Source organism: Heptranchias perlo, chromosome 4 (genome assembly GCF_035084215.1).
Source record: "Heptranchias perlo isolate sHepPer1 chromosome 4, sHepPer1.hap1, whole genome shotgun sequence".
In the NCBI taxonomy this organism is placed as follows: Eukaryota; Metazoa; Chordata; class Chondrichthyes; order Hexanchiformes; family Hexanchidae; genus Heptranchias; species Heptranchias perlo.
Window position 1 is genome coordinate 130,090,476 of NC_090328.1, and position 13,045 is coordinate 130,103,520.

General features: G+C 45.0%; 1 protein-coding gene across 1 annotated transcript in view; it reads right to left on the reverse strand.

Annotated features, from left to right (window-relative positions):
* Positions 1 to 11,597, reverse strand: part of LOC137321282 (uncharacterized bromodomain-containing protein 10) — a 61,935-nt gene extending 50,338 nt beyond the window's left edge. The window contains exon 1 of the mRNA XM_067983636.1: positions 10,216 to 11,597. Within this exon, the coding sequence (XP_067839737.1) occupies positions 10,216 to 11,249 (1,034 nt within the window). The 5' untranslated portion in view covers positions 11,250 to 11,597. The remainder of the gene's footprint in view (positions 1 to 10,215) is intronic.
* Between the last annotated feature and the right edge of the window lie 1,448 nt (positions 11,598 to 13,045).

Sequence of the window (13,045 nt, forward strand, 5' to 3'; positions counted from 1 at the left end):
GGCCATTTTGGTTCTGTGGGTGGTGCATAAACCTGATTGAAGGAATTTAAACAGGAATTGGAGGAGAGGCAGAAATGGATCTGAAAGGCTGCAACACCTCAGAGAACTTAGGAGAGGAAAAGGAGGTTGGAGACTGGCAGTAGTTTGCAAGGAAAGAGGGTGGATTTTTTGAGGAGTGGAGCGATGAAGACTGTTTTGAAAAGGGAGGGGGATTGTGCCTTAGGGGAGGGAACCATTTACAGTGTTAGATTGCATGGGGGACTGGAAGGGAAGTTGGGTTTAGTGGGAACGGGGTCGATGGAGCGGGAGAGGTAAGTCATATGATAAAAATGAACTTTAAGAAGGCAGATGGCAGAGAAGGTGGGGGAGGAAAGAGATTGATTGATTAGTTCAGTGCTTGGCTTGACTGGAAAAGGGATGGGGAAGGGAGAAAGGAGTAGAGGCCGCTGAACGGATGGTTTCTATGGGTGACAAAAATGTGTTCGTGGTGATTGTGGAGGAGCGGGGTCTAAGATGGTTGGTAGTAGAGAAAGAGGCCTAGAGTCATCTTTGCTTTCTAAAATGATCCTCGAGTAGTGGGCAATTTAGACAGAGGAGGGTGAGGTCTGGTAGAACTTCATGTGGTCAAGCCAGATCTGACAGTGGATGACTAAGCTGAGGGAGTGGTTGAACTAATGAATAATTGCAGAACTATTGTGGTAAATGGAGGGTCAAAGTCTAAACAATTAGAAATTTCAAAGTGTAATTGCAAACAACTTGGGGGAAGAGTTTTTTCCAGGGGTGGATGCAGAAAGAAATGGTGTTGCAAGGGTAGAGGGACACAAGAAAGTCATCAGAAATGATCCAGTAAGTGATTTAAGATCGTAGAAGTAGAGATGAGATGTGAGATGGCAAAGTCCAGGGGGTGGTATGAAGATAGTTGGGAGAAGTTATATGGAGAGGGGGTTTTTTGGGACAACAGGTGGATGGTGACATCAGGAGAGAAAAAGCAAGGGAAGCTGAGATAGAGAATGAAACCACAGAGGAAAAGTTGTCAAACAATGCAGAAGCTGAGGGAGGATCTCTCAGGGAGAAATTCAAGATGGGCTTGGGGAGGTGGAGTGGGGCGGTAGACAGAAATAATTTTCAAGGAGAGAAAGAGAGGTGCAACAAGACAAGGTATTCATAAGAAAACGTGCCAGGGAAGTAAGGGAAGAGACCAAGATGTGAGTTGGTGTTAAACGGCCATGCTGCCACTGCAGCAGTTTGGACTGGGCAGGTGGTGCAAAGCATAGCCATACAGGGAGGTTCATGAAGGGAAAAGGGTTACTACCTGTGAGCCAAGTTTCAGCCAAAGCCAGGATGTCAATACAATCACCCACAACACGGGCGTGCATGACAAGGGTTTTGTTTGCGACATTCTGGAGGGAAAAGTGGAGGGGCTCAGTGATTGTTAATCCATCAGCAGAATCCAAGCGGCCAGTGGTGGGTCGGCAAATAGGACAGGAAGGAGGTTGGTGACTTTAGTGCCCAGCAGGAGCACTGGGTGGGAAGGTCAGTGAGGGAAGAGTGGAGCAGGTGGGGTCCCTGCTCATAAGGATACAGCAATGGATATGTCAAAGGACCATTTGGAGAATGCAGAGACAGGCACAGAGGCTATCCTTGAGCTTATTGATTGGGGAATTCAAGCCATGGACAGCAGCAGGAGAGTAAGACGGCTGAGGAGTAGTGATGAGTTGACAAAGGGATTGGGAGGGGGTACCTGAGAGGGGAGAAATGAAAACTGGTGTGGCCAGATGACAGGAAGAGGAAAAGGGCACGGCTGGTGTGGAGGGGGGGAAAAAAGAGAAATGGTGTTAGAATGGGCTCTGGCCTAGAGTGACAGCCAAACGGTACACGTGAATGGTCACAAAGGGAATTTGGGTTACATAACATGGCAGAGATTAGATGAGACATGTTGTGGTTGTGAACAGAGGACAGGGAGGAGACAACATTAAAGTCTTTGGCCCGGTGGATGGATAAAATCAACTTGTAGACAGCATGGGGGCAGCTTGGAGAATCCAGGTTCAGGGTTAATTGTGGAGAGGGGATGGATCTGATGCTGTCAAAGGGCACAGCATTAGCTGAGACACGTGTAGGGTGACCTGTGGAATCAGAAGGCTGAGGAGAGTAGAGTTGACGGTAAACCAGCAGGGGTTTATCCTGGGGTCTAGCGGAGGTATGTAGTGGCCTCAGGTGTTAGCAGTGCATACCAGTGGATCTAGTGGACCAGGCGAGTGACAAGTAGTGAATTCTACAGACCAAGAGAAATGAAGACCAGGGACCCAGAGGAGGGTGAAAAAGGTAAATCCATAGGATTACTGTAGATGTGAAAGCTATAGGCTGGTGAATAGCACACCAGATCAGGAGCAGCAGGAGCATAAGAAATCAGTCCAACCCAATTCAGCAAAGGGTGATGGAGGAGCTCTAAAAGAGTAGAGCGGAGCAGAGCAGAATCAGCATCCGCAAGAAGCAAGCGAATAGTAGCAAAGCAGAGATCTTTCGGCAGCTTGGAAGCAGCATCAGGAGCATGATGGAAACTATTAGGAATGGATCAGAGCTAGCCAAGTATAGAATGAAAAGTCCCAGTGGAGGAACAGAAATTGACCATGCAGAATCAGGCCAGGTAGTGGAATAGAGGCAGTCCAGCAGAGTATACAGTCTCAGGCGCATGTGGAACTCACAGTAAAGCCTAGAAGCCAGTGAAAAAATAAGATTCAGCATAAGAGAAAGTGGATTTCTGCCCAGGACCCAACACAACACCAGAGAAGCCAGCAGTATACTGGAATAGGTCACCCTAAATTGGAAGAGATTGAGTGGCAGAGCAGAGTCATGGTAGCCATGGCATACCATGTAGTTAAGCATAGCAGTCCAGGAAATCAAATGTGAGAAGAGTCTCAGCTATCAAAAAGAGCACAGGTAAAACCAGAGAACCAACAAGGTCGGGAGATGGAAATGTGCTCTGTACAGGTAGCTTTAACTTGTAAACTGTGCTAAAATATACCTAATATTAGAAGCAGGGGTCCTAAGCAATGAGGGAGAGGAGGTGGGGGGATAAAAGAGGTAAAGATGGCAATGCATGGAATTACAAAGGAAAGGAATTTAGTCGAGAGCTACCAGCCCAAGAGCCATTCTGTTGCTAAATCAATTATGAGAATCTTCCATCAATAATGTGATACATCTTTTCTGCAGAGAAGATACCTTATGGCATAAAATGGTGAATCAAAATGCCTCTCATGTAACAGGTTTAAAGACCCGGTATAAAGTTAGTCACAAGATTTCAAATCAAGTTGATCATAGAATATATTGGTAAACAGAAACTGTTCGCCCTTGTGATTGACTGCCATAGTTATTACCAGGATCTGGCCTGAAATTGAGTTCAGGTTGATAGTAGGAAAGCCAGATATAAAAGGTTCAATGTTAGGAGTTTGAGCAATCTGAGACCAGTTGCTAGTGGGCAAGGATCCACAGCAAAATACTGCCCATACTTCAAACTCAATAGGGGTGGATAATACAAACAGAGATACTTTGTTGAGATTGGGAGGAAAGCACATAGCTAGAATTTGACTCTACAATTGACTAATTCTATTCTGGACTTCAGTTCATTATTTGAACATGAAAGGAATCAGAGAAACGATGATAATTTTAATACCCACTGCATAGACAATAGGCAAGGACAGGATCAAGCTTAGCTGTGATATTCTGCCTGGCTGTCTGGCCTCTCTATTCCTCTCTCCTGCTCCGCCCATCTCCCAAACTGTCAAATAGCCTGCTAAAACAACGTACAGATTCAGATAAAGTACATGCTTTCCATGAAACTATACCATAGCATGAATTACCATTTTGAGAGGAGGAAAATGTTAAATTGAAATAAAAAGATAGCAAGTGTAAGAAATAAAGCACTGTGCCCATATGATTTTTCTACACTATTCATTCTTACAGCATATAATCTGCCCAAGTTGCAATCACACTGGGCTCTTTATCATTTAGAATGAGTTATAAACCCATGTAAGCAGGATCAAGGAAACGTTATACATAATGAATGAACTGGTTACAATTCCAAAAGTAGAAATACAAACGTTGGCCAGAATCTAGTAAAGGAAATGATAAAACATCCGATCAAAAAGAAAAATGAGAATGTATTTGTTACAGCTGTGCAATAACTAAACAGACTGAAATGAATCTTTATTTACTGCTTTGGTACTGGTGTTTGAAACCAGTGTTGGAAGTAGGTTTTTGCATTAAAAACTGCCATCGCATGTTCTGTAACAGGTCTTTTGTTAAATACTATTAAAAACAGAATTATGCATAGCTGAATGATTAATTAGGCTGCAATTTTCTAAAAATGCCAAGTTCAAAGGACATTGTAAAGTGAAAGGCAAAGTTGGATTCTTCATAGATGTGACCTGAACTTGACTCTTCAAACCACTTCCCGCCAACTATTTTAAAAATTATACAGACAATAAAAACAGAACATTATTAGTAGTTCTGAAATCACAAAGCTTGTGGAAGACTTATGTGATAGCACCAGAGGAAAGAGTCTTGACAATATGTACAAGATACGTACAAGAGAACCATGTTGAGACTGTACAAAATATTAAAAACATCTGCAGTGTTACAAGACTGTAAATGAAATCTTTACCTATAAAAGTTCAAGTAGTGTGTGTAAATGTCATCAAAACCTTTATGCGTATGTTACAGCTTTGAACACTCAAATATAGATGCTTGCATTTTAGTTTCCATGCTTTATCACTGACACCATTATTATGGCCAAGAAGTGTCACTCCTCTGCATTACACATCAAAAAGAACTTAATCATATGACACATAAATGTTGATAGTATATTGTTTTAGATGTTTATACTAGCTTCCTAATGGCTCAAGAGGTTAAATGCATATGCATAGTGTGATAATGAACCATGCAATGAAAGGCCCAAATTTGATCCCTGCTCTGCGCCGAGTTAACTGATCTTAATCAGGCAGTAATAGTAACACTACACAGGTATCTGCATCCCAAGGCTGGGAGTTATATGGGGTGGTAGCAAAACCAGCCAGGGTTACTGCTCTTGATCACTATGCAGTTACCTTTGGTGGAAAGTATGTATACGAATATCAGATCAGGACAGGAGTTGGTGTCATTGAGATTCTTGAGCAACATTCACCATCTAGGAAGGTGCACCCAGGAAGAATGATCATATGGATAAGGTAGGAGGTGGCTGCTGGCACCCACGCAATTATACCCCAGAATTATTCACCCTCTTCAAGGAGGGATAGGCAATAACAGAAGTAAACTAGAAGGAAGGGGAGGTAGAGATATTGCAGAAAAATGTACTATTTTAGAGAGCACTCTTGTATGAATATTGCCCCCCCCCCCCCCTCAAACACACTAATTACTGTCCCAGTTAAGTTCAGTAACTTAACACAGGCTGGGATTGTATTCAAATTGATATTTGAGATAAGGTAGTCACTGATAGGCTAAGGAAACTAAATGAAGACAAGGCATTAGGCCTGGATGGATTTAAAGGCTTGTTAGCAAAATCAGTCACAGCTTTGTCATTATCTTTAGGGAATCATTAGAAATAGGAGTATTGCCTAATGATTAGAAAGTAGTTAACATAATACCAATATTTTAAAAATGATACAGCGACAAACCAAGGAACTATAAAAGTGAGCCTAATAGCTGTTGTGGTTGAAGCATTTAAAGACATCCTGAAAGAGGGGATAATGAAGCACCTGGATAAATCTGATAAGAGAGAGTCAGTCTGGATTTATGGAAGGAAGGTTTTGCCTAACATATTTGAATTTCAACAAGGCTTTTAATTCCATAGCCTATGAGTGGTTGGTGCGCAAAATAAGAAAGTATAGAATAGGAGACAAGGTTCTCAAATGGACTGATGTTGACTCAACCAGGGAAAGCAAATGATTATGAATGGAGCTACATTGGTGTGGCAAGGGATCATTCGCAGGGTATCGTGGGATTTGTGCCGCGGCCAGTGTTGTTAAATATATTGTGTATATAAATTATTTGGAGCTGAAAGCAGAAACAAAGCTTTCTAAGTTGCAGATGACATCAAATTTGAGGAGGGAGGGTTCGAACAATAGGGAAGAGGCAATCCAATGGGAATTGCAAGACTAAGGAAGGGTGTATCAATAGTAAGGAAAGTTAACCAGGAGGATGAAGCACAAATCCCTGGAGTGGTGAGTCTGTACAAGGCACTGGTATGGCCATTCGTAGAACACTGTTTACAATTCTTATCATTGGCGGCCATGGAGAAAAAGGCAACCAAATTGATGCCAAGCTTAAGATATCTGACATATGAGGAGAGGCTGAATTCTGGGACTTATTTAATCTGAAAATACGGTGCAAGATTTTTTTTTTAAAAATAGATTGCCCCCAACTTTAGAACCATGGAACACGGTCTCAATCTTAGAAAAGAGAAGATGCACACAAAGTTTAGATTTAAATACTTTATACAAAGAGGGTGGTGAATGTGTAGAATGGACAGCCCAGGGAGACAGGCACTGTGAAGACATGTGACGGAGTGGGCAATTGAGAGGTGTTAGTTTTTGAGACCAAACCCTTTTTCAGTTGTGCACTTTACTATCTCCCTTACCTTTTCAGTTCTATATGGCGTAGTACATTGGTCAGTGCCTTTATGCACCAGGACGTTTGCAATTTTATATGAAGGGGTTAGACTAATTGCTCCAAAATTCACTGGTTAGAGAGCAAAAACCTACTTTAGGTTAAGACCTTTTTAAGTCTGACCAATGAAGACAGAGCAAAATTCAGACTGGGGTTTGGGGGGGGGAGGGGGGGGGAAATAGATGAATAAATTCTGAGTTTTAATTAATATTGAATCCGTTACAAAAATAAAGCAGGTATGAGCTAAACAAAGTGAAATAAGTCAGAAAGATTAAATTAAAAAAACCACCTATTTGTAATGGCAAGGAATAATGATATAAACTTCAAGTTTCAAAGCAATGGAACTAGACAAGTAAAGATAAACTCTATCAAACAAAATTATTTCTCTAGCCAGATGCCAGGGTGAGAATGGCCTAAGCAGTAAACACCCATCCCTGTCAATCTTTGGTCAACATCTTGGAAGTCCCCTTAGGAAAGGAAAGAGGTGACAAATTAAAAAAGGCATTGTGGAGCACTGAACAGTAGAGCTACGACAAGGCTAACAAAAGGAAAACATATTTTTCAATCGGGGATTGGACGGAAAAGCGGAGTTGAGGTTGAAGATCAGCCATGATCTGATTGAATGGTGGAGCAGGCTCGAGGGGCCGTATGGCCTACTCCTGCTCCTATTTCTTATGTTCTTATTTAAATAGATCTTTGTGAAACAGAGTGGATGCTGTTCTATGCTGAAACATTAAGCAGACATTACCATTTCAGTCCTGAACTCTAATTTTCAAGTTAGACACTTTCTTTACAAAGTCAAGCAACAGAATAAAGACCTCAGCCATGCTCTCCGACTCAAAAATGCAGTTTGGGTCAAGAGATCCTCATCACAATTGTATTTTCAGCATGGTTCTAGATCATGCAACCTAACGAGATATACCAAAGACCCTCTCTGCATCTGTAATAACTACCTAAAAATGACTACAATGGGTGAAGTTTTTCCCTTCAGACCAAAACCTTTAGCAAACTTCAAGAGTAGACACTTCTTGATTCAACAAGAAATATTTGCAGATACTGCAATAACTGCTGAGGTTGCACTCGCGAGCTCAATTGTAGCACCGGGACAAGTGCGAAATATACAAGTTAAATTCACTACAGGACATTTGTAAGAACAATGCAGTACTACACTAAGTATCCAATCCTCATTTAATTCTTCAGTCTTAAACTATTGCAGAAGTTGCTTAACCAGACATGAACCTTTATTTGGAAAATCAGATGTTTACAGAACCTTTGGAGAAGGGTGATGCTGAGGATTAGTGACATGCTTTTTGAAATAAGTGCAAATCAAACGATATGTCATGTTGGCCCAGCTGGTAGCACTCCCCTTGAACGAGAGGACCATGGGTTCAATTCTCACGCCAAGACTTCAGCACATAAACTAGGCTAATATTTTCCTGCAGTACTGAGGGAGTGTTGCATTCTGACATTAAACAGAACCTTCATCTGCTTGTTCAGGTGAATCTAAAACTGCTCTTCTTTCAAAGATATTATTAAACTAGAAAGAGTGCAGAAAAGATTTACAAGGATGCTACCGGGACTTGGTTTGACTTTTCGGGAGAGGTTGGATAGACTGAGATTTTTTCTCTGGAGAGTAGGAGGTTTAGGGGTGATCTTATAGAAGTCTATAAAATAATGAGGGGCATAGATAAGGTAGATAGTCAAAATCTTTTCCCAAAGGTAGGGGAGTCTATAACGAGGGGGCATAGATTTAAGGTGAGAGGGGAGAGATACAAAAGGGTCCAGAGGGGCAATTTTTTCACTCAAAGGGTGGTGAGTGTCTGGAACGAGCTGCCAGAGGCAGTAGTAGAGGCGGGTACAATTTTGTCTTTTAAAAAGCATTTGGACAGTTACATGGGTAAGATGGGTATAGAGGGATATGGGCCAAGTGCAGGCAATTGGGACTAGCTTAGTGGTATAAACTGGGCGACATGGACATGTTGGGCCGAAGGGCCTGTTTCCATGTTGTAAACTTCTATGATTCTATGAAAGTGCCATGAGAAGTGAGTTCGACTGGTGCTCTGACCGACATTCCTCCCTCAACCAACCCCACCACATCACATTAACTGGACATTCTGCTGAGTGCAAACTGGCTGCTGTGTTTCTACACAAAATTCACAGTGGGCCATTCCTGAGACATGCAATAAGGATGTTTTTTTCTGACATTTATACCACACAAACAGTACTGTTTCAGCTTCCAAGCCTATAGAATCCACCTGGTTTACTTTGAAGGATGGATTTCAGAGAACCAGCAGTACCAAAACTATCACGCGTGTGATTGTTTGGAAATTGCAAATGCAGTCGGTGTTCCTTGTATAGGCCAACAATTCAATATATATATATTTTTGGCCTGTAATAAATGGAATCTTACACCAGCTCCAGCCATCAGAGACCATTATTTACATTTGCTCACTCCACTTCTGCTGGTGAAGGGAAAGCGGTGAGTGGGTCTCCGTGCTTCAAGATATAAAGACAACACAAATAGATATGTATTGTTCAGTGAACTTGTCTGGCAATCAATTATATATCTCAATAAACCTTAAGTAACTACGTTCAAATTATTAAATCTGTGTGCAGCGTGATCACACAACTAACGAATATACCATGACCAGCACACAAGTCTCTTCTGCCTGATGGTTGCCCTCCTGATCCTGTTTGCCGTGTAAATTCCCGTGGGAAACACTGGAAGGCGGCCGGGGGTGGGGGGGGAGGGAGGAGAGTAAATTATTGCAGTGTGCGGGGTTGGCACTGGTGGAGCCACCACAAAGCGTTCACATGGGATACTTTGGCACTCACATTTTTTTCCCCCCAATGCAATTGTGTAAGAACTCTTCGATTAAGTCGCTGTTTGAATAAAATTGTTAAACTAGAAGTCACTGGTGGAGCCACCACAAAGCGTTCACATGGGATACTTTGGCACTCACATTTTTTTCCCCCCCCAATGCAATTGTGTAAGAACTCTTCGATTAAGTCGCTGTTTGAATAAAATTGTTAAACTAGAAGTCACTGGTGGAGCCACCACAAAGCGTTCACATGGGATACTTTGGCACTCACATTTTTTCCCCCCCCCCAATGCAATTGTGTAAGAACTCTTCGACTTAGTCGCTGTTTGAATAAAATTGTTAAACTAGAAGTGAGAGAAATCATTTAAGACTAGGATTAATTTCAGATGAGATTCTGACGGATGGCACCGCTTTTTTTTTTAACCTCGACATCCGAACCGCTGCTCTCTACCTCGCCAGTGGTGTAATCCTTTCCCACGGTACCATTTCTTAGTGATGTCTATCGCTACTGAGGGCACAAAAAAAAACGTGCGCGTCTCTCTCTCTCTATATATATATATATAATTGTAAACAATTTTACAACACCAAGTTATAGTCTGGACTATAACTTGGTGTTGTAAAATTGTTTACAATTGTCAACCCCAGTCCATCACCGGCATCTCCACATCATATATATATATATATATATATATATATACACAAACACACCACACACACACAACGGGCAACTCACCTTGACAACAACGTCAACTTTTGCTCCAACATCATCTCCAACTTCTGAGCCTGCCTGGAGAGCCAGTGATCCACGCCGTGAAGCCTGTAGCAGCTCTCCAGCATCAGCCTGAAGTCAGCCACAAAGTCCGTGATGCCGCCGTACTGGTGGCGGTCGAATTTCTCTTCCATCTTGCGAAGCCACACGGGGGGCTGGGGCTGGGGGTGAGGCGGCTGCTGCTGCTGCTGCTGCTGCTGGCCGCTCTCCTCCGACTCCCCGGGCTGGACGAAGGGGGCGGTGAGGTTCTTGTGCTTGTCAAGCAGGAACTCGCACAGGATCCTGCGGCCCTGCTGCACCTCGTAGCTCGGATCCTCCGCCGCCGCCGCCGCCTCCTGCCCGTCGCTCTCGCCGCTGTCTTGGTTACCGATGGCGGGCGAGTCCGACGACGACGCCGCCGGTGGTGGTGGTGGTGGTGGTGGTGGCCGGTCGGCGGCCTTGCACCTGCCGCCGGGGGGAGGAGGAGGAGGTGGTGGTGGTGATGGTGGTAGTAGAGGGGGCGCGGCTGCTAATCCATCCCGGTGACCGTCCTGTCGGTTGAGCCCGTTGGCTCTGGGAAGCCGGCTGCTGGCCGAGCGGGTCATGGGCCCGCTCGCCTCGCTCCTCTTCACCATCGGCTGCTCCCCCGGCAACCCGCGGCCGGCCTCAGCCTCAGCCTCAGCCTCAGGCTCGGTGCAGCCGCCGCCCGGGCCTCCCTCGCTCCCTCTCGGATCATCATCATCATCATCATCCTCCGGTAACTCGGAGCCCGACCCTGGCTCCCCTGAACTCGAACCCGCCGCTCCTCCTCCTCCTCCTCCTCCAGGGCTGCTCCGCTCCTCTCCCGCAGGCCTCGGCCTCTTGCTTCTCCTGACGCCCGCGGTGCTCGGCTCCTCCTCGGCCCCCGTCTCGTCCTCGTCGGCCGAGATTTCATTGTTGCGTCGCCGGAGTGCGGCCGCGGCCGGGCCTCGTCGTTGTCGTCCTCCTCCTCCAGCTCCTGCCTCCTCCTCCTCATCCATCCTGCCCGAGGCCGCCCCCCCCCCCTGGCCTTGGGAGTCACAGAGTGAAGCTCGGGGGTCGGGGGGGGGGGGGTCGAGCTGCTCGGGGGGTGGGGGGGTGAAGGACTCAGGCCGGAGCCGGGGAGGGGGGGGGACTCGCTCCCGCCCCTCTCTCTCTCTCTCTCTCCTGATTAACCAGCACCTCCTCCTGATCGCGGGCGCTACTGACTACGCAGGAGCCGTGGTGTTCGCCGGCTTGACCCGTGGCCCGTGGCTCCGCTATCGGGTTCCACTCAAAGCCCGTCCGGTGGTGGTGGTGGTGGTGGTTGGGGTTCGGGCCTCGCTCTCTCTCTCTCTCTCCTCTTCTCTCCCCCCTCTCTCTCTCTCTCTCGGTTGGCAGACGCGGCCTGATTGACAGCCGGCGGCGAGCGCCCAGGCCGCGCGCTATTGGACAGGGCGGCGCTCGCGATAGAAAGCCCGCCACCGCGGGGAGGGAGGGGGTTTTGGTGTATGTGTGGGGGGTGTGTGTGAGAGTTAGAGATTTGCAACCTTGTCTGCAGGTTGTGAGAAGTGTACACACTAGGGCTTTATAAGGAATAGATAGTCGTAATGTGCAAAAAAAAAAGGTTGATTGTCGGGTTAAGCTGCTTATTAAATAGTTATTCCATTGGTCTGGAGATTTTGTGGCCATCAGCCCGACTACGTGCAGAAGAAATATTGTCCTTTTTTTTAAAACTGCATTATCATTGCTGTCTTTTGTAACTCATCTGTATGTTCTGCATTCCGACACTATAATCTCCTGCATCCTGGAAATGTGTCTTATTTTCCGAGCTCCCGCAACTTTTAAGTTATCCCCGAGTCCAAGTTTGCTATAATTGAGCGCAGGAGAGGTGTCGGGCAGCTTACCAACTTCACATCAGAATTGGGGATTTGTCACTGCTCAACAGGGATAATAATTCAAAAATCTTCGTAATTTTAGATGGTAGTGGAGGCTGCTGTTGAGTTTGGCTCGGAGAAAATGCCTTATTTTGCATCTGCTGCACTTGATGTTGGAGGGCGTCCGGTTCTACTACTACTACCTATGAGTCCGGGATTTAAATCCAACGCAGGTCTGGCTCGACGTTTACTTTTCATTCATGGCATTAACTTTCTTGTCTCTTACTTCGTCACCTTAATTCAATCTTTCAATATCGTCATTTTTCCTTCCCCCCCCCCCCCTTTAGAGCTCTCATTTTCAAGCCTATTTTTCTGGTTACTATCCTACTGGTCTCTAACTTTTTGCAAAAAATGTAGAATATTCTAGCCAAATGCTTTCTTGTCATTTGAATTAGGTGATAATTGCAAAAGCCTTTGACCGGTAAGAAGCAGAGACTACTGTAACAATACTGTACTTAAGATTAAGTGAGTGGGCAAAACTGTGGTAGATGCAGTTCAATGTCGGGAAGTGTGAGGTCATCTACGTTGGACCTAAGATAGATCAGAGCATTTTCTAAAGGGTGAGAAGCTAGGAACTGAGAGATTTAGGGGTCCAAGTACAGAAATCACTAAAAGCTAGTGGGCAGGTACAAAAAATAATTAAAAGCTACTGGAATGTTGGCCTTTATTTCAAGAGGGCTGGAATACAAAGGGGTGGAAGTTATGTTACAGCTGTACAGAGCTCTGGTTAGTCCCCATCTGGAGTACTGCATTCAGTTCTGGGCACCACACCTCCAGGAAAGGTATATTGGTCTTGGAGGGGGGTGCAATGCAGATTCACCAGCATGATATTGGGGGTAAAAGGGTTAAATTACAAGGACAGGTTGGATAGACTATACTTG